This window comes from Dasypus novemcinctus, chromosome 3 (assembly GCF_030445035.2).
Source record: "Dasypus novemcinctus isolate mDasNov1 chromosome 3, mDasNov1.1.hap2, whole genome shotgun sequence".
Taxonomy (NCBI): Eukaryota; Metazoa; Chordata; class Mammalia; order Cingulata; family Dasypodidae; genus Dasypus; species Dasypus novemcinctus.
Window position 1 is genome coordinate 6,441,455 of NC_080675.1, and position 22,447 is coordinate 6,463,901.

The window sequence follows — 22,447 nt, forward strand, 5'->3', positions numbered from 1 at the left end:
TTATGAGAATGAAAGACATATGATGGATGAGATTAAAAATAATTAGAGGCACATAAGAGCAGATTTGAAACTGCTCAAAGACAATATCTGAACTGGAAACGAGAGAACAGAAAGAGAAGAGGATGGAAAAAATGGAATAGGGTTTCAGAGAATTGAATGACAATGTGAAATGCACAAACATACATATTGCTGTCCCAGAAAGAGAAGACAACGGAAAACAGGCAGAAAGCATATTTGAGGAAATAGTGACTGAAAACATCCCGACCCTTAGGAAAGACATAAATATCAATATCTAAGGACAATGCACCCCAAACAGAATAAATCTGAATAGGCCTACCCTAAGATACCTACTATTCAGAATGACAAATATCAGAGATAAAGAGAGGATTCTGTAAGCAGCAAGAGAAACCTTGATAAGATTAAGTGGTATAATGTATTTAAGGCACTGAAAGAGAAAAACTGCCAGCCATGAATTCTATATCCACCAAAACTGTCCTTCAGAAATGAGGGTGAATTTAAAGTTTTCACAGACAACAAAAACTAACAGAGTCTGTGACCAAAGACCGGAATTACAAGAGATAGTAAAGGGAGTGCTACAGCCTGAAAGGAAAAAACAAGGGCAAGAGACTTGAAAAAATACAGAAATGAAGATTATTAAGAAGGGTAAATTAAAGGGTAAAAAGACTGACAATATTAAGATATGACAACAGAAAACCAAGGACAAAATGGATGAGGTAAGTAATATCTTTACAGCAGTAACACTGAATGCTAATGGCCTGAACTCCCCAATCAAAAGACACAGAATGATAGAATGGATTAAAAAATATGAGCCATTTATATGCTGTCTACAAGAGACTCACCTCAGATGTAAGGATACAACCAAGTTAAAAGTAAAAGGTTGTTGGGGAGTGGATGTGGCTCAAGAGGTTGAGTGCCTGCCTCCCACACGGGAGTCCCAGGTTCCATTCCCGGTGCCTCCCGAACAAAACAAAACAAAACAAAACAAAACAAAAAACAACGAGCAAAACAAATGAAAAACTAACTCAGGGAAGCTAATGTGGCTCAGTGGTTGAGTGCCGGCTTCCCACATATGAGGTCCAGGGTTCAATCCCTGGCCCCCAGTACCTCAAGAAAAAAAAAAGTAAAAGGTTGGAAAAAGATATTCAATGCAAACAGTGACCAAAAAAAAAAAAGAGCTCAAATAGTGATACTAATATCAGACAAAACAGATTTTAAATGCAAAACTGTTATAAGGGAAGAAGAAGGTCATTATAAATTAATAAAAGGGGCAATTCACCAAGAACAAAAAAACTATACTAAATATTTATGCACCTAACCTGAGTATCCCAAGATACATGACACATACTGGCAAAACTGAAGGGAGAAATAGATGTCTCTACAATAATAGTTGGAAACTTCAATACACCACTCTCAGTATTGGACAGAATATCTGGATAGAGGATAAACAAACAGAGAGCTTGAATAGTATGATAAATGAACTAGATCTAATAGACATCTATCTAGTATTATTGCAACCCAAAAAGGCAGTATATACATTCTTTTCAAGCATTCACGGAACCTTCTCCAGGATAGACCATATGTTGAGTCACAAAATGAAGTTATACAAAACACTTTCTCTGATCATAATAGAATGAAGCTGGGAATCACCAATGGATAGAAAAAGAGAAAATTCATAAATATATGGAGATTAACCCACTCTTAAATAACCAGTGGTCAAAGAAGAAACTGCAAGGGAATTCAGCAAATATCTTGAGGTGAATAAAAATGAGAACACAACATAGCAAAACCTATGTGACACCACAAGGGAGTACACTGAGAGGGAAATTCGTAGCCCTCAATGATTACATTAAAAAAGAAGACAGAGCTAAAATTGAAGATCTAACCACACACCTGGAGGAATTAGAAAAAGAACAGCAAACTAATCCCAAACCAAGCCAAAGGAAAGAAAGAATAAAGATCAAAGCAGATATAAATGAAACAGAGAACAAAAAAACAGAGCATCAACAAAACCAAGAGTTGGTTCTTTGAGAAGATCAACAAAATCAACAAATCTTTAGCTACACCGACAAAGAAAAAAAGAGAAGTTGTAAATAAATAAAATAAAAAACGAGAGGGGGGCATTACCCACAGAAATGAGAGATCATACGGAGATACTATAAACAATGTAGATGAAATGGACCAATTACAGGAAACACACGAACCACTTACACTGACCCTAGAAGAAATAGAAGACCTCAAAAAACTGATCACAAGTAGAGATTGAAACAGTCACCAAAAAACCTCCCAAAGATGAAAAAGTCCAGGACCAGATGGCTTCACAGTGAATTCTATCCATCATTCAAAGATGCTCTAGGGAAGCGGACTTGGCCCAGTGGTTAGGGCGTCCGTCTACCACATGGGAGGTCCGTGGTTCAAACCCCAGGCTTCCTTGACCCGTGTGGAGCTGGCTCACGCGCAGTGCTGATGCGTGCAAGGAGTTCCGTGCCACGCAGGGGTGTCCCGGCGTAGGGGAGCCCCACGCGCAGTGAGTGCGCCCCATAAGGAGAGCCACCCAGTGTGAAAGAAAGTGCAGCCTACCCAGGAATGGCGCCACACACACGGAGAGCTGACACAACAAGATGACGCAACAAAAAGAAACACAGATTCCCGTGCTGCTGACAACAACAGAAGCGGACAAAGAAAACGCATCAAATAGACACAGACAACTGGGGGGGGGGGGGGGGGAGGGGGGGAAGGGAAGAGAAATAAATAAAATCTTTAAAAAAAAACCACACAAAAAAACCCAAAGATGCTCTAACACCAGTCTTGCTCAAGCTCTTCCAAAAAATTGAACAGGAAAGAATACTACCAAACTCATTCTAAGAAGCCAGCATTGCCCTAATACCAAAACCAAATAAAGATATTACCAAAAAAGAAAATTACAAACAAAATATCTCTAACGCAAAGATCCGCAACAAAATATTTGCAAACTTAATCCAATAGCACATTAAGTGGGTTTTAGCCCAGGCATGCAAGGGTGGTTCAACACAAGAAAACTGATTAGTATAATAAGCTACACTGATAAATTAAAGAAGAAAAATCACATAATCCTCTTGACTGGGGCAGAAAAGGCATTGGACAAAATACAGCATTCTTTTTTGCTGAAAAAAAAAACCACAAAAAAACAAAACAAAACAAAACAAAACAAAAATGCCAAAAGATTGGAATAGAAGGAAGCTTTCTCAAAATGACAAAACATGGTATATCCAAATGATAGAATTCAGCTGTAAGTGTGAAAAAATATATGAAAAACCCATACTTAGTACTGTACTCAAAGTTGAAAGACTGAAAGCTTTCCCATTGAGATCAGGAACAAGACAAGGATGCCCAGTGTCACCAATGTTATTCAACATTGTGCTAGAAATCTTAGCTAGAGTAAATAAGATTAAAAAATAAAAGAGACTTGGAGTGGACGTGGCTCAAGTGCTTGAGCTCCCACCTTCCACACGGGAGGTCCTGGGTTCCATTTCAGGTATTTCCTGAAAAAACAAACAGAAAAAAACCAACTCAGGGACACCTATGTGGCTCAGTGGTTGAGCACCAGGTTCCCACATGTGAGGTCTGGGGTTCAGTCCCAGTCCCTGGTACTTAAAAAAAAAAAAACACTCAAATAGGAAAGGAAGAAGTAAAATTTGCTGATGATATGATTCTACATCTAAAAGACAACCTAAACAAAAATAAAAATAAAATAAAAACAAAAGAAAAACCAATAAAAGACAAACTAAAGAATGGGAGAAAATATTTGGAAACCACATATCTGATAAGGGTTTAACATCTAGAATATAAAAAGAAATCCTACAATTCAACAACAAAAAGACAAAACAACCCAATTAGAAAATGGGCAGAAGACTTGAAGAGATATTTCTCCAAAGAAAATAAAGATGTTCAACATCATTATCTGTTAGGGAAATGCAAATCAAAAGCACAATGAGATACCATTTCATACCCATTAGAATGACTACTATTTAAAAAACAGAAAATAATAATGGTTGGGGAAGGTATGGTGAAAGAGAAACTCATTCATTGTTGGCAGGAATGTAGTGGTTTATCTGCTATGGAAACCAGTTTGTTGGTTCTTCAGAAAGTATAGAATTACCATGAGACCCAGCAATCCCTTTCCTAAGCATATATCCAAAAGAACTGAAAGCAGGGACTCTTAACAAATATTTGTACATTAATGTTCTTAACGGTGTTATGCAGAATTGCCAAAAGATGGAAACAACCCAAGTGTTCATTAACAGATGAGTGGATAAACAAAATGTGGTCTAGTCATAGGATGGAATTCAGCTGTAAAAGGAATGAAGTTCTGACACATGCAACAACATGGATGAACCCTGAAGACATCATCTTGAAGAAAATAAGCCAGAGGCAAGAGGACAAATATTGTATGATTTCAATTATATGAAATAATTAGAATATGCACATGCAGAGTGAGAAACTCTGGGGTGCGGGTAGGGAATGGGGAGTTAATGTGTTAACTGTTACAGAGTTTGGAGTGATGGAAATGTTTTGGTAATGGATGGCGGTGATGATGGTAGCACGACATTATGAATGTAATTAACATCACTAAATTGTGGTTGAAATGGGAAATTTTAGATTGCATATATGTTAACAGAATACAAATTTTAAAAACCTGTAGAGCTGTACAATACAAATAGTGAACCCCAATGCAAACTATGACTAAAGTTAATTAAATTACAATAATATTGTTTCATCAGTTGTAGCAAAGTACCATACTAATGGCAAAGTGTTACTAACAGAGAAAACTGGATGTGTGTGTATGTAGTCATATGAGAACTCTGTACTTTCTGCACAGCTTTCCTATAAACCTGCAACTTCTCTAATCTAAAAAACTGTAAATAACAAAACCGCAAATCCAAACTCAACAACAAAACCGCAAATCCAACTTCTAACCCAGCAGTTCTCAATTCCTCTAACCCAATGGCCCTTTTTTATAATAAACATTTTGTATGTTCCCTGTATTATTTCAAAATGAAAATTCCTAGACTGTATAACCTACTTATGTAAGTTAGAAAAAAATCAATATAATGCCCCAACTGTACATAAAGAAGAAAAAAGAGAGGAGTAATTTATACTAAAACTCAGACTTTAGTCTGTCAACGCTCAGCACAGCCATACTAGACATCATCAGTCGGCTGCTGCACTAACCCACAGAACCCCTGGGAATGTGACAATGACAAGGGCGTTGCATGGATGACTAAAATTACATGTGCTGGAGACAGGACCTTCCAAAACAGAAAACAACTCTTGGTAAAGTCACAAACAAAATAAAGACTACATTTCTTTTGATGTACATGGTAGTTGCATTTCAAGAAAATTGAATGTATATTAAAACTGGTAAAAAAAAATCACAAAAACAACAAGCACTTTTTAAGAAGAGACTTAAGGTTTGCCTCAGATCATTAAAACTAGGTTTTTCACCTGCATGTGCTTGGTGAGATGTACAAAACCAGTCTTTGTGGTACAGGACGGTCCTGCACATTGTGGCTAGTGCTGCGGGCCCCTCTGTCCATGAAGTCCCCAAACACCTCCTCTCCACTTCGGAGCCATCCCTGTTGAGAACGACTTGTCCACCCTGCCTGTTTAGGGTCAGAAACACCAAAGCCTCCAGAAAAGGTCAAGCACGCCTGGTGCCACTTGGAGGTGGGGACTGGGTCTAGACTCGGGCCCTCCATGTGCGTCCCATTTACTCAATGACTGCCCCGTGGGGGGGCTGTACCACCTTCAGGGGTGAGACAGTGCCTCTGCCCTCACGGAGGGTCAAGGTTTCCCCAGGAATTTCAGACGCTGGCAGATGAGGCATTTTCCTCAGTCAAGTGGAAGCCACTGCTCCAACTACCACTCCCCGGTTGCAGGCCTGAGTTTCTGCACTGTGCTGGCCTGCGAGCCCTCGGGACCCTTCCCCAGCCTTCATGTCCTGGGACCCTCATACTGTGAGGTAAATGGACCACAGGCAGTCATTCCACTTTACAGAGGAAGACACAGAGCTCCAGAAAAGGAAGTCACATGAACATCAATGGCTTGGACAGGCCAAACCTGGGCCTCCTGATGCCCCCAGGACCTGTCTCACTGCAGCCCTCAGCAGATGGCAGCTCACCCAGGGAAAAGGCCTACAGCCAGTCCCTGGCCTGGCAAAGGTCCTTGGAGGACAAGCAGCACTCTACCTTGCAGGTGAGGACACCAAGGCCCACAGAGGTCACTGGACCTATCAAGGAGCTAGGACAGAGCCTGGCCTCTCCCAGGCTCCTCCCAGTCCAGAGGAGCAGAACTGGGGTCCTTGTTCATTCAAGGTCAAAGGGGCGGGTGCAGTCAGCATACACTTCCCGAGTGCCTGCTGTGAGCCTCCCTTGAACTAGGACTGCTACCAAGAGCGGACACGAAAGAGGTGCCCTGACTAAGACCCGCTACATGTTTTATGATGGAGGGAACACGCAGGGGCCCTGGTGCTGCTGACCCCAACCTAAACAGGAGGCGGTGGGGTGCAGCAGCACAGGAGAAGAAAAGTTGGGAGAAACCCCCAAAACTTGCTGAGGGTCAGCGAGGCTAGCTCAAGGGCTGAGTCCGGGAGCCCAGGTTGCACAAAGCCCTCTCTGAGGCCAGCTCCTTTGCATCCTTCCCCTTCAACCAGGGTAGTAGCTCCATGGGTCAAAAAAAAGCTTGGGGAGAAAAAACACCTGGGCCGAATCTCTCTAAGATCTTTCCCATGTCTTTGTTTCTAAATGTAGCTCCACAAGGGAATGATTTATCCGTACAGCTGACTTTTGCAATGGAACAGCTGTGTTTCTTTTCCATGTTACTACAGTGAATCATTCAGGAAAATGCTTTCTGTAACAGGCACCCAGACTTCTGATTGCCAAATAAAAATTGTTGCTGTTATTATTTAACATATCACAAACTCATCCCCATCACCATGGGAGCCCTGCATGGTTTATAAAAAGATGTCCTTGAACAAAGAACAAGAAAATGGCCTGGAGAATGCCACATCCTTAGGAGATTTCACAGATAAACCAGGTGGTCCACGTGGCCAACTGGAAAGCCATGAAGTAACTCATGGTGGGGGATCACATTAGCCACACTGACAGCGAATGAATCAAGTAGAGGGAGAGCAGCAGCTGAAGCCAGGGCTCTGATGACAGAAAAGTGATGGTGGAGACTGATAGAAAGGAAGGAGATGTAAACTGCAATGGTAAAAAACACGACAGCTAGGAGGACTCAAAAGGTCGTGTCCTTAGGGGTGTGCAGGCAGACAATTCTGCACTCCTCCCCTGCTATGCTAAAAAGGCCACAGTGGTTTTAGAACAGCAGCATACATTTACGGAGAGCTCACTGTGTCAGGAACTGTCCCAAACACTTTATGAGGGTGATTACACTTGATCCTCACAACTGTGAGGCACAGATCAGCGGAATGGACAGAGATAAAGTTACTTGCTCAGGAAACACATGCATGCATGTACATGCACACACACGTACGTATATACATGTATACCAACGTCCACACATGATGATGGCATGCAGGGTCCTGGACTTGATGCTATCAAGAAAAGAGAGCGGGAAGTGGATTTGGCCCAGCGGATAGGGCATCCGCCTACCACAAGGGAGGCCTGCGGTTCAAACCCCGGGCCTTCTGACCCGTGTGGAGCTGGCCCACGTGCAGTGCTAATACACACAAGGAGTGCCCTGCCACGCAGGGGTGTCCCCCATGTAGGGGAGCCCCACACTCATGGAGAGCCACCCAGTACAAAAAAAAGTGCAGCCTGCCCAGGAACGGCGCCACACACAGAGAGCTGACGTAGCAAGATGACAAAACAAAAAGAGACAGATTCTGGGTGCTGCTGACAAAAATCTAAGTGACACAGAAGAACACACAGCGAATGGACACAGAGAGCAGACAACTGGGGGCGGGGGGAAGGGGAGAGAAATAAATAAAAAAATAAATCTTAAAAAACAAACAAACGAGAGAGCTGTGTAAAGACAAATCCTGTTTAAGAAACATTCATCTGTTCTTTTGGCAGCTATTTTCAATGCCATGGATACATCAAGCACATGCTGGAGACTGGGGATACCAAGGGGATTCTCACAACAGTCTTATGGGGAGACAGCGGCCAGGCCTGAAGGTCACCAAGTGGCGAAAGCGACGGCAGGGAAGCACAAGGAGTGCAGGAAGGGACCCCTCGCCCAGACCTGCTCTCCCCAGAAAGGCACATCCAGTGTGAGAGAAGATAAGGACTGCACAAGTGAAATGGAAGAGAAATGATTGAATGCAGTGAGGCAGGAACCAAGGTCATGGAAGTTCAGAGGAGACAAGAAGCTGGGAGTTGGGGAAGCTTCATGCTGGAGAGAGTTAAACTGGGATCCAGAGAGCTGGGAAGGGTTGTGCTAAGTAGAGATGGTAGGAAAACCTTCCACCGTAGGGAGTAGTATTTTTAAAAGCTTGGCAACCAAGCTCTATGGTACTCTGCCTTTTCTAAACAAGGCCTCTCTGCCCTTAGTCCATTCTGTGTATACATTAGCACAAGCTCATCAGAAGCTCCCCTGTGTGCATTCTTGTCCCTATTGTTACTGGATTTTGACAAGGTTCTTCATTATGCTACAGAAATGAATTTCAAGAGCACATCAGGTAAATTAGGCCAGTAATTTATTCAGGCAGGGAGGGACAAGAAATGGGAAAAAACAACAGATCAGGGATCCCAGGAAGAGAGAAAGGAGTTAAAAAGGGACAAAGCAGGCTGACTTACAGAGTACAATTTCCCATTATACATTAGAAATCGCCAGGTTTACTTGCGTGGCCACGTGGCAGAGGAAAAACAGCGAGAGTGGTACGCACAGGGCAGGACAGGGGTCTGCAGGTAAGAGAGAGCCGGGCACTGTGCCTGCCTTTTGAACTACTGATTATCCCACCCCTTTGCTAATGGCAGGGGAGGAGTTCCAGCTGTTTACCATTCTGATTGCTTATTTTTTCCATCAATCCCCCAGGAGGGCCCAATGATAAAGTCCTTGGAGAATATCTGGGGCTTCTCCTAGATTCCAGAGGAAGTCTTCTCCTGAGTGGCAGAATCTTGGGAGGGTCTTCCAGCAGCCATCTGGGGGGTACTGATGTCTACGTGGGCTTCTTGCCAGGTTCCAGATCCATCTATTGACTCCCTATCTTACTAGCTGGCTTCACTGTATCTCCCCCCACCCCCCAATATTTCTGGGATAATTTAAAACAACCACCTTTCCAGCTTCCTCAAACATCTCTGGTTTCTGTTCACGTAAAAGCAAAGCAAAGTAAAGCAAAGATCGGCAGGCAGCAGTGAAGCAAACGGGTCAGCAGCATCCTCTAAGAAGAGCAGCCTGGCACAGTAGGGCTTGGTGAGGAGAGGGGTAAACAGGGCCTGTGCTGAACAGCAAAACACCTTCCATCTGGTGTTTCTGGAAGAAGCTAGACACCCCCCCACCACTGTTGTTTTGTGCTTGCTGTCTGCTCTCTGTGTCCATCGCTGTGTGTTCTTCTGAGTCTTGTTTGCCTTCTCTTTAAGGTGGCACTGGGAACTGATCCTGGGGCCTTCTGGAGTGGGAGAGAGGTGCTCAACTTCTTGTGCGACCTCAGCTCCCTGGTCAGCTGTGTCTCTTATTGTCTCTCCTCTGTGTCCCCGCCTTTTTTTTTTTAAGATTTATTTTTTATTTCTATCCCCCCTCCCCCAGTTGTCTGCCCTCTGTGTCCATTCGCTGTGTGTTCTTCTATTCTTATCAGTGGCACTGGGAATCTGTGTTTCTTTTTGTTGCGTCATCTTGCTGTGTCAGCTCTCCGTGTGTGTGGCACCATTCTTGAGCAGGCTGTACTTTCTTTTGTGCTGGGCGGCTCTCCTTACGGGGTGCACTCCTTGTGCATGGGGTTCCCCTATGCGGGGGACACCTGTGTGGCAGGGCACTCCTTGCGTGCATCAGCACTGTGCATGGGCCAGCTCCACACGGGTTAGGAGGCCTGGGATTTGAACCGTGGGCTTCCCATGTGGTAGGCAGGTGCCCTATCAATTGGGCCAAGTCTGCTTCCCTCTGTGTCCCTTTTTGTTATGTCATCTTGCTGCACCAGCTTTCCACATGGGTCAGCACGTCACGCAGGTCAGCACTCTGTACAGGTCAGCTGGCTTTCACCAGAAGGCCCCAGGAATCGAACCCTGGACCTCCTGTATGGTAGGCAGGAGTCCAATCACTTCCATATCCACTTCCTGAAGCTAGGTTTTTTAACTCTCAGGTGGCCATCCCTCCACTCCCAGGTGGCTACTTTTTAAGAAGCCAGAGAAAGGAACAGCCAAGAAATCTGTGACTCACCAAATACTGGACATACGAGATGCTAGAGACTAAATGAGAAGACATCTGTAGCAGTTTGATATTTTTGATGAATTCCAAAAAGAAATAAATATTGGATTATGTTTTTAAACTGATCTTTTCCTCTAGGCATGTTAGATTATATTGGATTCATAGGTTTACTTGATTAAGTAAGTAATTATGTAAACCTCTTGTGTCACTAGGGCACAAGTGCCCACCCTGGGTGGGTACTCAGATATAAAAGGCATGGCAAAGGACAGAATTAGGGGTTTTTGATGTTGGAGTTTGATGCTGAAGCCTTAAGCTGGAGCCCCGGAAAGTAAGCTTATGGAGGAAACAGAAGCAAGCCCCAGGAAGAGGGAAATGCTGAGTCCAGGAAAAAGAAGCCTGAGATAGGGAGGAACCCAGGAAGCCTGACCCCTGGCAGACATCGGCAGCCATCTTGCTCCAACACGTGGAAATAGACTTTGGTGAGGGAAGTAACTTATGCTTTATGGCCTGGTATCTGTAAGCTCCTACCCCAAATAAATACCCTTTATAAAAACCAACTGATTTCTGGTATTGTGCATCAGCACCCTCTTTGGCTGACTAATACAACATCCCTCTAGTAGAGGAAAAGGTCCAAGGAATGAGAGAAGAGCAAAGGCCACTTTTTCTTCTATAGCTATACAGACAAGCGTGAATAGCAGTAACAACTCCTAAAGAGTAGGCAACAGCAGCTTGGCGAGGGAGTGATTTTTTATCATAAGCCCAAAATATACCACATGATACCAAATTGCCTCCATATACTTGATAAGGGAAATACAAGGTCTCTTTGTCACTAAAGGGTGCACATAATTTGGGAGTGGGATACTATGCAGATGTGACTAGAGGTGCAAGGCATTTGCACTCCTTCATGCTTTATTGTAAATAATGGAAAATGAAATTGGCCAATTAACATGAAAAATGCTCATTATTACTAGTAAACAAAAAGATACTGTTTTCCTTTTTTCATACTTACTAAGATTAAGAGTTTTAATGCCCAGTACTGGTGAAAGTCTGGGCAAAGGGTAATTGCCATATGAAGTAGGTAGAGTACATATTTGGCACACTCATTATGGAAGGTATGTTGGTAAGACACAACAAAAGCTCAAGAAAATAATTGGACATGTGTGAAAAGATGGACATATAAGATACAAAGTATACATCCACATGAATATCCAAGAATGCCCTCTATTACAAGAAGGTAAGAGTGAAACATTGTAGTAGCTTGGAGCTATCTGCCTCAGGAAAATACAGGTTCTTAAACTTGTATTTGTGTGGGTGTGAAGCCGGCATAAATAGGACCTCTTGATGAGGTTACTTTAGTTGAGGTACAGCCCAACTCAATCCCTGTGGGTCTTAATCCTATTACTGAGTCCTTTTTAAGCAGAATGAAATTCAGACACATAAAGAAGTCACAACAGCAGCCAGAGGCTGGAAGTAAAGAGGACCCAGAATGTGGCGCGGGTACCGCTCGGTGGATGAGCACCTTTTTTGCACGTATGAGGTCCTGGGTTCAATCTCCGGTACCTTTGAGAAAACAAACAAGCAAACAAAAAACGAAGAGAGAACCAGGAAATGAAGCCAGGAGAGGCTGCCATGTGCATTGCCATGTGACAGAAAAGCCAAGGACCAAGGGTCACCAGCAGCCAGTCCCAGAGCACCAGAATCTTCTGGGAGAAGCCATCACCTTCAAGATGCCTTGGTTTTGGACTTGCCTCAAGATCATGAACTAACAGTTTGGGTAAGCCAAACAATTGCATGGTATTTGCTTTTGGCAGCCAGGAATCTAAAACAAATAGAAGGAAACAATGTACATGTTTAAAAGCAGATCGGTTACATTACGGCATGTCTTTGTCCAGTATTCAAGGGGATATTCTGGCCTCTTAAATGGCGTGGGGTCTCTACTTTCTTGACAGGGGAGGCATTTTACTATTGGGCTACGTGAGAAAATCCACCCACTTATATATGAACATGCAAAAAAGCCTGGAAGGACATGTAAACGTTACCAGCAGTCACCTCGGGGTCACAGAATTAGAGGTAATTGTCCATGTTTCAACAATAAACACGAGTCACTGGCCTGAGGAAGGACTGGCTCTCGGTGACTGCGCTGATGAGCGATCCTGCTAGGATGTGCTGGGCCCTTCAGGAAGTAAAGGACCCCCGGCTGCTTCAGGTTCTCCACAGGGTTTTATCAGCTCTACCAATGACTGCAGCTCTCAGGGTCTACAAGTGTGGGCGAGAATCCACCCCTGCTAGAGATGATGTGCCAAAGACCATTAGCCGTCAGAGCTGGAAGGTCTGGTAGAGATCTCAATTAAGTCTGTTTCCCTCCTCTTAAAGAAGGGGAAACTGAGACCCACAGATAGGTGACCTGTTTAAGGTCACACAGTGAGTCACGGCAGTCACTGTTTTGTAAGGCTACTAAACTCTGAGCTGGACTCTGCTAAGAGAACAAACTGCAGGGAGGGAGGGGAGCCAGCTGAGCAGGGGTTTCACAGCCCGTAACCCTTCACCCTAACACGGGCTGCCTCTAGCCAGAGGCCTGGAGGGTGCGCTCCGACTCCAGACAGCAAGCACGGAATGCCAGGGGGCTCGCTGCCCAAGGAGTCGGTGACAAGGCTGACCGACAGACCTACTGACTACTAGCCCAAGTTCTTAGGATTCCTCTATGACTGGCTGTGACCCTGCCACGAGCCAGAACCACTGTCCCGCCCAAGGCCCCATGGTCCTCAACGTGAGAAAACCAGGGCCGGGGACATGGCAGGCTATAATGATGGAACACAGGCTTTTTGGTCTTCCTCTCTGACCTTCCAAGGGAAGTGTGGAGTCGTACAGGGGGCATGGGATTTCAAACTAGAAGCCCTAAATTTGAGTCTCAGCTTCCCCGATCTTAATAAATATGGAGAACAGTAGCTGGCCGACTACTTACTGGAAGCAAAGCCAAATTATAAGGACTTTAAAGCAGAAAGAAGTACTTTCTTAATCAGGCACAGTCCTCCTGGGGGCCCCAGTTAGGAGGGCCTTTTCCTTGAGGAGCACAGGGAAGGGGTTCAGGGGAAGCAGCCTGGTGAAAGCAAGCAGCCGTGGCTTGAAGAGAAGCATGGGGGATACTATTATTCCACAAACACCTTCATCTTTAATGTCCAGCTGGGCCAAGGAACCCCACGCCGAGTCTCCACCCAAGCCTGGAAAACATCCTTGGCCATTACACCTCATCACGGCAGTCTGCGTGTGAACCCAGATCTGTAATACTAGGGACCAGTCACAGGTGGGGGCCTGGAGCACCTGCTCACTCACTCTGGAGTCATGCCTTAGAACCAGCCAGCTCTCTTTCCAAACCCCCTCCAAACCCCCACCAGACGTCAATTTCTGCAGAGAAAGCCCCAGTGACCCAGTAACTGTCCCCCTCCACTGAGATCATTCCTGAATACAGAGCCTTGTCTGGGTCCCAAGAGAACCTAAGCTAGCTTTGTACCTCTGTCCTCCACTCTGGGATTTGAAACTGCCAGGCTGCAATATTATTACGAATTGCAGTGGACTTGCTGGTATTCTACAGAACTGTTGTGACTCTAGCAATGGAAGAAACTGTAGCACTGATGTGGAGACGGTGGCCACAGGAGTTGCTGAGGGGAAAGAGAGGAAGAAAGAGGTGTGATATGGAGCATTTTCAGGTCTTGGAGTTGTCCTGAACGATACTGCAGGGACAGATGCAGGACACTGTTTATCTTGCCATAATCCAAGGATGGACAGGGGGAGAGTGGGAACTGCAGTGTAAACTATGGTCCGGGCGGTGTGGCCGTGCTCCAGGGTGTATTCACCAGATGCAATGAATGTACCTCACTGATGAAGGGGATGTTGATGTGGGACAAGAGGGGTGTAGGAGCGGGGAGTGGGGTATATGGGACCCTCTTAGGTTTTTTAATGTAGCGTTTTGTGTGATCTATTTATATTTTTTAAAAAAGACAATAAAAAAATGTATACTTTGTATGGTTCCATTTATGTGAAATTCAAAAGCAGGAAAAATGAATCTTCCATAATAGAAGGTGGCAGAGCAGCTGTCCTGGGGGTGGGGGGCTGCCAGGGAAGCTTCTGGGGCTGACCATGTTCTCTGTCATAATCAGGTGGCATCTACTTGGGATGTGCATATGTAAGAAATCATCAAGCTGCACACTTCAGACTTGTCACTGTCCTATATGTAGGTTGTACCTCAACTGAAAAGGAAGTTCAATCCTCAGGGGTCCCATGATTTTTCAGCCACGCAACAGCTACCGTGCAGAAGCATGCCAGGCCACTGCCCACCCACGTGGGTGAGCAACTGCTGCCTGCGATAAAAGCTCACACCATGCCTCACCACATGTGTGTGCTGACCCGCCTCTCCAGACAAAGATGTGGGTCTGACCCAAAGGAGATTGGGAGATCTGGGCTCTGAAGCTGGTTTACCCCCTGATGCTAGACAAGTTATTCCTCAGAACAAGCCACAGTTTTCTCATCTGAAGTGAGGGGTTTAGATGAACTGATTTACTTGTGATTCTTTGGTTGAATTTAATAAAATAGCAGTTTTTATTTTAAGCAGTTTCATTGAAAGAGTTTGAGGTCGACTAAATTAAAACCTGTCTTCTGCTCCTCAAAATGCCCGGACGTGTAGACTGAATGAGGCTTAATTCCTACATCCTAGGGCAGGTGAGGTAAATTCAGATCAGAAACCTTACACTCAGCTCACTTTACCTGAAGTGCAAGCCTGCTGGGTGGAAACAAGGCAGTTTAATGAGTGCTTATGGGGTGCCTGGGATGTCCGGGACCTGTCCCAGGCCTCAGCATGGCCGTGTGGAGAAGCTTCCTACTTCACACCCCGGAGCCTTTAAGTGACAGGGGATGCCCTGCACCAGAACCTCTGGGAAGCACACTCAGAACACACACGCTGCTCCTGTCAGTGTTTCAGGGAGGCCCTGCGGCTCCCAGGCCCGAGGCCCAACAGTTACGTAAGGCTGTCCTGCTCGGAGTCCTGAGCACCACGGATGACCACAGCAGTAACACCAGCAGTCCTACCACGGCGGGATTGCTGTGTGCTGGGCAGCCTGCCAAGCATTGTACATGCTCACTCATTTAAACGCCAACACAGCCCTCCACCAACCTCATTTTATACACAAGGAAATTGAGGCACATATAAATCAAGTAATTTGCCCAAGCATTCCTCAGCTAGATTGGGGCACAACAAGGAGTCAACCGAGCTGGGTGGCTCCAAGTCTGGTTCTTAGTGCCTGCACTCTACCCAAGGAAGGCCTTCCGGCAATCTCCAGGAACAGGCCCACATCCTGGAAAGTCTCTGCCCTACATCCGGGAAGCTGATACTACAAATCCCCAGTAAAGTCCCAGATATTCTTGTTCCTTTCCTTTAACTGCCCTGCTTACACAATTGTTGCTAGCTGTCTACCTGCTCACTGTCTACCCAAGTAACAAGGCTGTCAAAGTCTTTCAGAGATTTAAGGTCTTTTATCACGCATTTCATTTCCAACCTCATTCCTATAGTCATCCTCTGCCCTAGAAACGTGGCACTACATACTCTCCCAGCACAGGCCAGGCTCTTTCAGACCCGTGGGCCTCTGAGGCCCACCTGGTCTCAGCCAGGTGAATTCCTCAGCCTTCAAAAATGCAGCTCAAATGTCACCAGTACTGTGGGAAGCCTCCTTTGGCAGCCCGTCCAGGCAGAGTTATTTAGCACTTTTTCTGTGTTTCCTAAGTACCCTGCACCCATTGTTTTTAGTGCACTTCTCACAATATATTATAGTCAGTTATGAATCTGTCTACACTGAACTAAGTGCCCCAAGATAAGAGGCTCTGTCTTATTTCTCATCTATTCTGCCACTAGGTTTCTTGCACTTATTAAATGTTCTGTAAAAGTTTAACATATGAATGGATAATTGAATTCAAGAGTAAGTTGTTGCTTTTTCCTTCCTATCACCGCCAAATTTGTGTTGTAGCATATGGAAGTAGCATGACAGATGTAAAACAGCTCCGGATATATAGCTTCAGGAGTACATCGGCGCAAATCCACATCCCACAAATGACAAACTATTCTCTCCTCCTTCAAACTGCTAATATCTCTTTAAATATCGAGTCAGGCAGCAGGTTTCTCTGAGAAACCATGAAAGCCCAACTCAACGTAGTAGCAGTGCTAGAACATGCAGAGAACCAAGCTGTGGGAGGAGAGAGGTAGAAGACAAGAGGGTCTCCGTATGGGGCCAAGATAAAGCCCTGCTTACCTCCTTCTTGGGAATTCATGATGTTCAGCGCAAACAGCATTGCATTAGAAAATGCGGTCGCTTCTTCCTTACTTGCAAAGTTTAAGCCGTAGACCTGGCGGGCATCTCGCCACTGGTGGAAGGTTGGTGTAGCCTGATTGTACTTTAGCCCTTTCACGATTGAATAATTGATCACAACCTAGAGAGGAAAAGAGAGAGAAATACGAGTAAATAAATAAAATGTAAGTGAGCTGGAGGGAGCTGCTATGGGTAAGGACACTGTATACTCCAGGGCTACAAGAAGACAGGGATATGGAGACAGTGCTAGAGGGATGGCCTAACAGGCAGCTTTCCAGAGTACAATCTACAGAACAATGAGAGTATAAAAAACAGTTATTTCGTTTAGCTAATAATGTTGTGTGGTTATAACCTCCAAATGAGAAGACCTCAGCTGGAAGTCAGGTTCCCTGGGCTCTGGTCCTGGCCCTGCCACCCAGCCATGTGACCCAAGGAGGCCATCTACCTCACTGAGGCTCAGTTTCTCGTTATAAGTGTGGATAAAATCTCGGCTTTACTGACCTCACAGGGTTACCGCCAGGATCCACATGTCATGCACAAGTTATTTAGACTTCAGATATAAAGCTTCTTGAGGACATATCTTTTCTACTTCATATCCATGCTCCCATAGCCCTCTGCATGGTGTCTAGCACTTAGGATGCATTAGTAAGTGTGGGTTAGTAAATATAAGGATGAATAGGGAGAGTTAAGGTGCCACTCAAATATACAGCATTATTGATATATGTATCATTAACCAACCAGTAAACATCAAGCAACTGCCAGGAAGAATGCCAGGCACACCAGTGAAAGATATGAAGACTGTGGCAGTTTGAGATTATTTATAAATTAAAAAAAAAAAAGATACTATGTTTGTAAACTGGTCTGTTCCTTTGGGAGTGATACCCCTTGACTGTATTAAATTCAAAGTTTTTATGTTTACTTGATTAAATCAAGATTAGGGCTTTGATTCGACCACATCATTAGGGTGACTCAGGGTTGAGTCGCCACCCCCTTAGTGGGCTCTATGAATGAACACTTACTCAAGGAGACAGAGCAGATGTGTGAGAAAAGAGACAGCGCTCCATAGATAAAGAAGAGGACTTTGATCCTATGGCCCTAGGGAGAGATGAGCCAGTTGCCTGATAGTGAGCAGCTAAGGAAGAAGAGACCAGGTCCACCATCTTGCTTCAACACATGGCAACTGACTTTGGGTGAGAAATCAACCTTGAGTTGGAGTCTTCAGGACCTTCTAACTGTAAGCTTTTACCCCAAATAAATACCCTTTCTAAAAACTAACTTTCAGATACTTTGCATCAGTACCCCTTTGGCTGAATGATACCGAGACTGAGACAGAATCCCAAAATACAGGTGCTCATAAGCAACCAGGGGTCTCAGCACTAGGTCTGTCTGACTTCTAGGCTTCGGCTCTTTTGGAAATAGAAACAGCACTCCAGGACTATACTCAATAAGCTGTACTCAGTGAAGCAAGGAGAGGTCTGGAAAAGAGGACACGCTGGGCTGGAACCATTATTCTGCTTTCCAACTCCCTACCAGCTCAGAGTCATAGAACTTACTGGTTGCTAGTTTGACCTGTAATATGGGGAGGAAGGTGATATGGCTATGGTGTGGAACCCTCAAGTGTGCTGTGAGGATTAAATGACATATGTGAAAGTACCTAACTCAATTCCTGGCAATAAGGGCTAACTGAAAAATAGTCCCTATAAATGGGGGTATACAAGCACAGTCTGAATTGGCTAGACGGCCATGGATTAGTGATGGGAGGCAAAGAACACTGCTTCAGGAGAGGTACAGAACGACTTCTCAGATCTCCTCTGGTTTTGAGGCTCTAGGGCTCTGGATCTGGGACTGGGGATAACTCTCTCCATTGCCTCCATCAGGAAGGGGAGCTCAGGAAAAGTTTTCTTTCACTCTGTACCAGAGGTGTAGCTGTACATGTACATGTATAAAGCTTAAACCTAGGGGTGGATAGGTTTTGCTGTAGGCCATGAGATAAAGGGCTCAAGGTTTGGTGGAAGATATGCATGACGAGAACTAGCAGGGACTTGCGACTGAAACAGCTCCTCAGATCTGACGATACACTGAGAGCGGCAGAGTGACCAAGGGAGGGAGATCAGAGCCTGCTCCCTTCTGCCCTGGTGAGTTCACACTGTGCTTGCTGTGTTTGAGCTTTTTTTGCTTGATTGTTTTATCTCTGCACTTTTAGAGGACATTAACAAACTGGAGGAAGCCAAAGGAAAATGTTTAAATGGAAGAAGGGCTGGAAACCACATTATATCAAGAATGGTTGAGGGAGACTGAAGCTGGATAAAAAAGCCTCTTAAGTGTATCATAGCTACCATCTCCAGGTATTGGAGGGGATGTTCTGGGGAAATGAGAGTTAGCTTGACTGAAAAACCTATGATTTGAAATCTATGGTTGGCTAGTTTCTTGGAGAAGAACTGTGGGTGGGGCAGTGGGAGTTGGGAAGAGGCCAGTGTCTCTCCAGAATAATACAGAAGTGTGGCCAGAATAATCTCTGAAGGGAACTCTAAGGGAAAACTGATGATCAGGGAGAACGAGTAACTCGTCCACAGTAAATTAATGGTAGAACTGAACTTAGAAGTCAATTCTTGAGCCCAGGACCTTGCACTGAATTATACTGTTTATTGTCAATATAATGGGTTGAAATCTTTCTTCCTGTAATTCTATCTCTGGTCCTAGTTCTGTCCTCTGGAGCATCCTAAGTCTAAGTCAGGACATGATAATCAGATATTCGATCTGGACATGACAAGAAGGCCTTTCCCTGTTCTGTAAATTCCCTGGGTTTTCCACCGCACACGGCTGGTCTCTCATCTGACTGCACACTCTTGGGCCTGCCAATTCTATTCCATCTACACCTAGAGCCTGAAGGTTTGCTCGCCAACAGAACTGTATGCCTTTAGACACAGCCCACACCCATTCTTCATTTCCACTGTTCTGTCTGTTCTTATGCCAACACCACATTCTTGATTACTGTCTGTTTGCAGGAAGTCTTGAAACCTGGTAGTGTAAGACCTCCAACTTTGTACTTTAAGATTATCTTGGCTATTTTAGAGCCTCTATATTTCCATATAAATTTTAGAGCCAATGTGGCCATTTCTATAGACTATCTGCTAGGATTTTAATTGGGATTATATTTAATCTATAGATTAATTTGGGGAGAAACAACATCTTAGTAACATTGAGTCTTCTAATTCCACAAATGGGGCATATCTTTCTGTTAGTTTGGGTGATGAACTATCTCACAATGTTTTATACTTTTCCATATAGAAGATATGCAGAGTTAGAGTTGTTCCAAGGTCTCTGGAGTTTTTTTTAATACTCTTGCAGATGGTATTTCAAAATTTTCATTTATTTATTGCTAATACACAAAAATGTAGTTGTTTCCTTGTATACTGGTAGTGAGCATGCCAACCTTTTTACCAATTCTGCACAGATTAACCCTCATCTTTGCATTCTCTAACCTCATTCTATTTCCTGGTGACCTATATTCTAGTTATTAACTCCATGAATTTACACAATATATTTAGTTCATAACAGCACAATCATTTGTCCTTTTATGTCTGGCTTGCTTCACACAACATAATGTCCTGCAGATTCATCCATGTTCTCACATGTTTCACAACTTCATTTCTTCTTACAGCTGTGTAACATTCCATTGTGTGTTGATACCACAATTTGTTATCCATTCATAAGTTGACGGACACCTGGGTTGTTTCCATCTTCTGGTAACTGTGAATAATGCTGCTATGAATATTGGTGTGCAGATGTCTGTTTGTATCACTGCTCTCAGTTCTTCTGGGTACATATATCAAGTAGTAATAGTGCCAGCTCAAACGGCAAACTATATTCGATTTCCTTAGGAACTGCCAAAGTACAGTCCAAAGTGGCTGTACCATTCTTCGTTTCCACCAACAGCAAATAAGTGTTCCTATCTCTCCATATCCTCATCAATACTTACAGTTTTCTGACTTTTTAATAGTGGCCATTCTAATAGGTGTGAAATGATATTTCGTAGCTTTGATTTGCATTTCCCTAATTGCTACTGATATTGAACAATTTTTCTTACGGCTTTTCACCATTTGTATTTCTTCTTTGGACAAAGGTCAGTTTTAAGTCTTTTGCCCATTTTTTAATTGGGTCATCTGTCTTTTTTTAATTGCGTTGCAGGATCTCTTTTTATATATCATGGATATTAGACCCTTGTCGGATATGTGATTTCCAAATATTTTCTCTCATTGAGTCAGCTGCCTTTTTTCCCCTCCCCCTTCCACCCCCCCGCAGCTTTATGCTTGCTGTCTGCTCTCTGTGTCCATTCACTGTGCGTTCTTCCGTGTATTTATTTTTACTTATTCCCCTCTGCCCTTGTGGCTTGCTTGTTGTCTGCTCTTCTGTGTTTTTTTGCTTGTCTCCCTTTCTGTTGCGTCACCTTGCTGAGTCGGCTCTCTGCAGTGCTTCTGGGTGGGCGGCACCCCACAGCACTTGTGGGTGAGCCTGCCTTCACAAGGAGGCCCCCTGATGTGAACCCAGGGCCTCCCATATGGTAGATGGGAGCCCAACTGATTGAGCCACAGCTGCTTCCCAGCTGGCTGCCTTTTAATCCTTTTGACAAAGTCCTCTGAGGTGCAAATTTTGAGGAGGTTCCATTTATCTATTTGTAAGTATTTTTTTGAGAATGTTTGCATCTATGTTCTTTTGAAAGACTGGTCTGTAATTTTCTGGTTTTGTAGTACATTATCTGGCTTTCGTCTTGGGGTCATGTTGGTTTCATAAAATGTGCTGGGTAATTTTCCCTCTCCTTCAATGATTTTGAAGAGTTTAAGCAGGACTAGTGTTATTCTTCTTAAAATGCTTGGTAGAATTCACTTTGAAGTCATCTGGTCCTGGACTTTTCTTTTTTGGGAGAATTCTGATGATTGATTCAATCTCTTTTTGTATTTCTTGTAGTCAATGTAGATTTTGTGCATTTCTAGGAGTTTATAAATTTCACCTAGGTTGTCTAATTTGTTGGCATACAGTTTCTCAAAATATCCTCTTGTGATCCTTTTTATTTCTGCAGGGTCAGTTGTAACTCTCCCCTTTCATTTATGATTCTACTTATTTGCATCCTTTCTTTTTTTCTTTGTTAGTTTAAAGGTTTGTCCATTTTATTGATCTTCTCAAAGATCAATAAAATTGTTGATTTTCTCTATTTTTTTGTTTTCCATTTCATTTATTTCTGCTCTAATCTTTATTATTCCTTTCTGCTTGCTTTGGGATTGGTTTGCTGTTCTTTTTCTTTTTCCTCTAGGTGTTCAGCTATGTCCTTGACTTTAGCTCTTTCTTCTTTTTCAAGATAGTGTTTAGGTCTATAAATTTCTCTCTCAGCATGGTCTTCACTATATCCCACACATTTGGTAAGTTGTGTTCTTGTTTTCATTCATCTCAATATATTTACTAATATCTCTTAAAATTTCTTCTTTAATCTATTGATTGTTTAGGAGTGTGTTGTTTAGCCTCCACATATTTGTAAATTTTCTCTTTTCCCATCTACTATTATTATTATTGTTTTTTGAGGTACCAGGGGCTGGGGATTGAAACTGGGACCTTGTATATGGGAAGACAGTGCTCAACCACTGGGTCACACTGGCTTCTGAGTTGTTTTTCTATTTTGTTTTGTTTTTTTAAAGATTTATTTTATTTATTTCTTACCCTTCACC

The 22,447-nt window shown here is 43.8% G+C and overlaps 1 protein-coding gene across 10 annotated transcripts in view; it reads right to left on the reverse strand.

The window, feature by feature from the left end:
• Positions 1-22,447, reverse strand: part of EVL (Enah/Vasp-like) — a 207,701-nt gene that overhangs the window by 50,937 nt on the left and 134,317 nt on the right. For all 10 annotated transcript variants that reach the window (XM_058291772.2, XM_058291788.2, XM_071213698.1 and 7 more), the window contains exon 3: positions 16,674-16,851. In XM_058291772.2, coding sequence (XP_058147755.1) covers positions 16,674-16,851 — 178 coding nt within the window. The remainder of the gene's footprint in view (positions 1-16,673; positions 16,852-22,447) is intronic.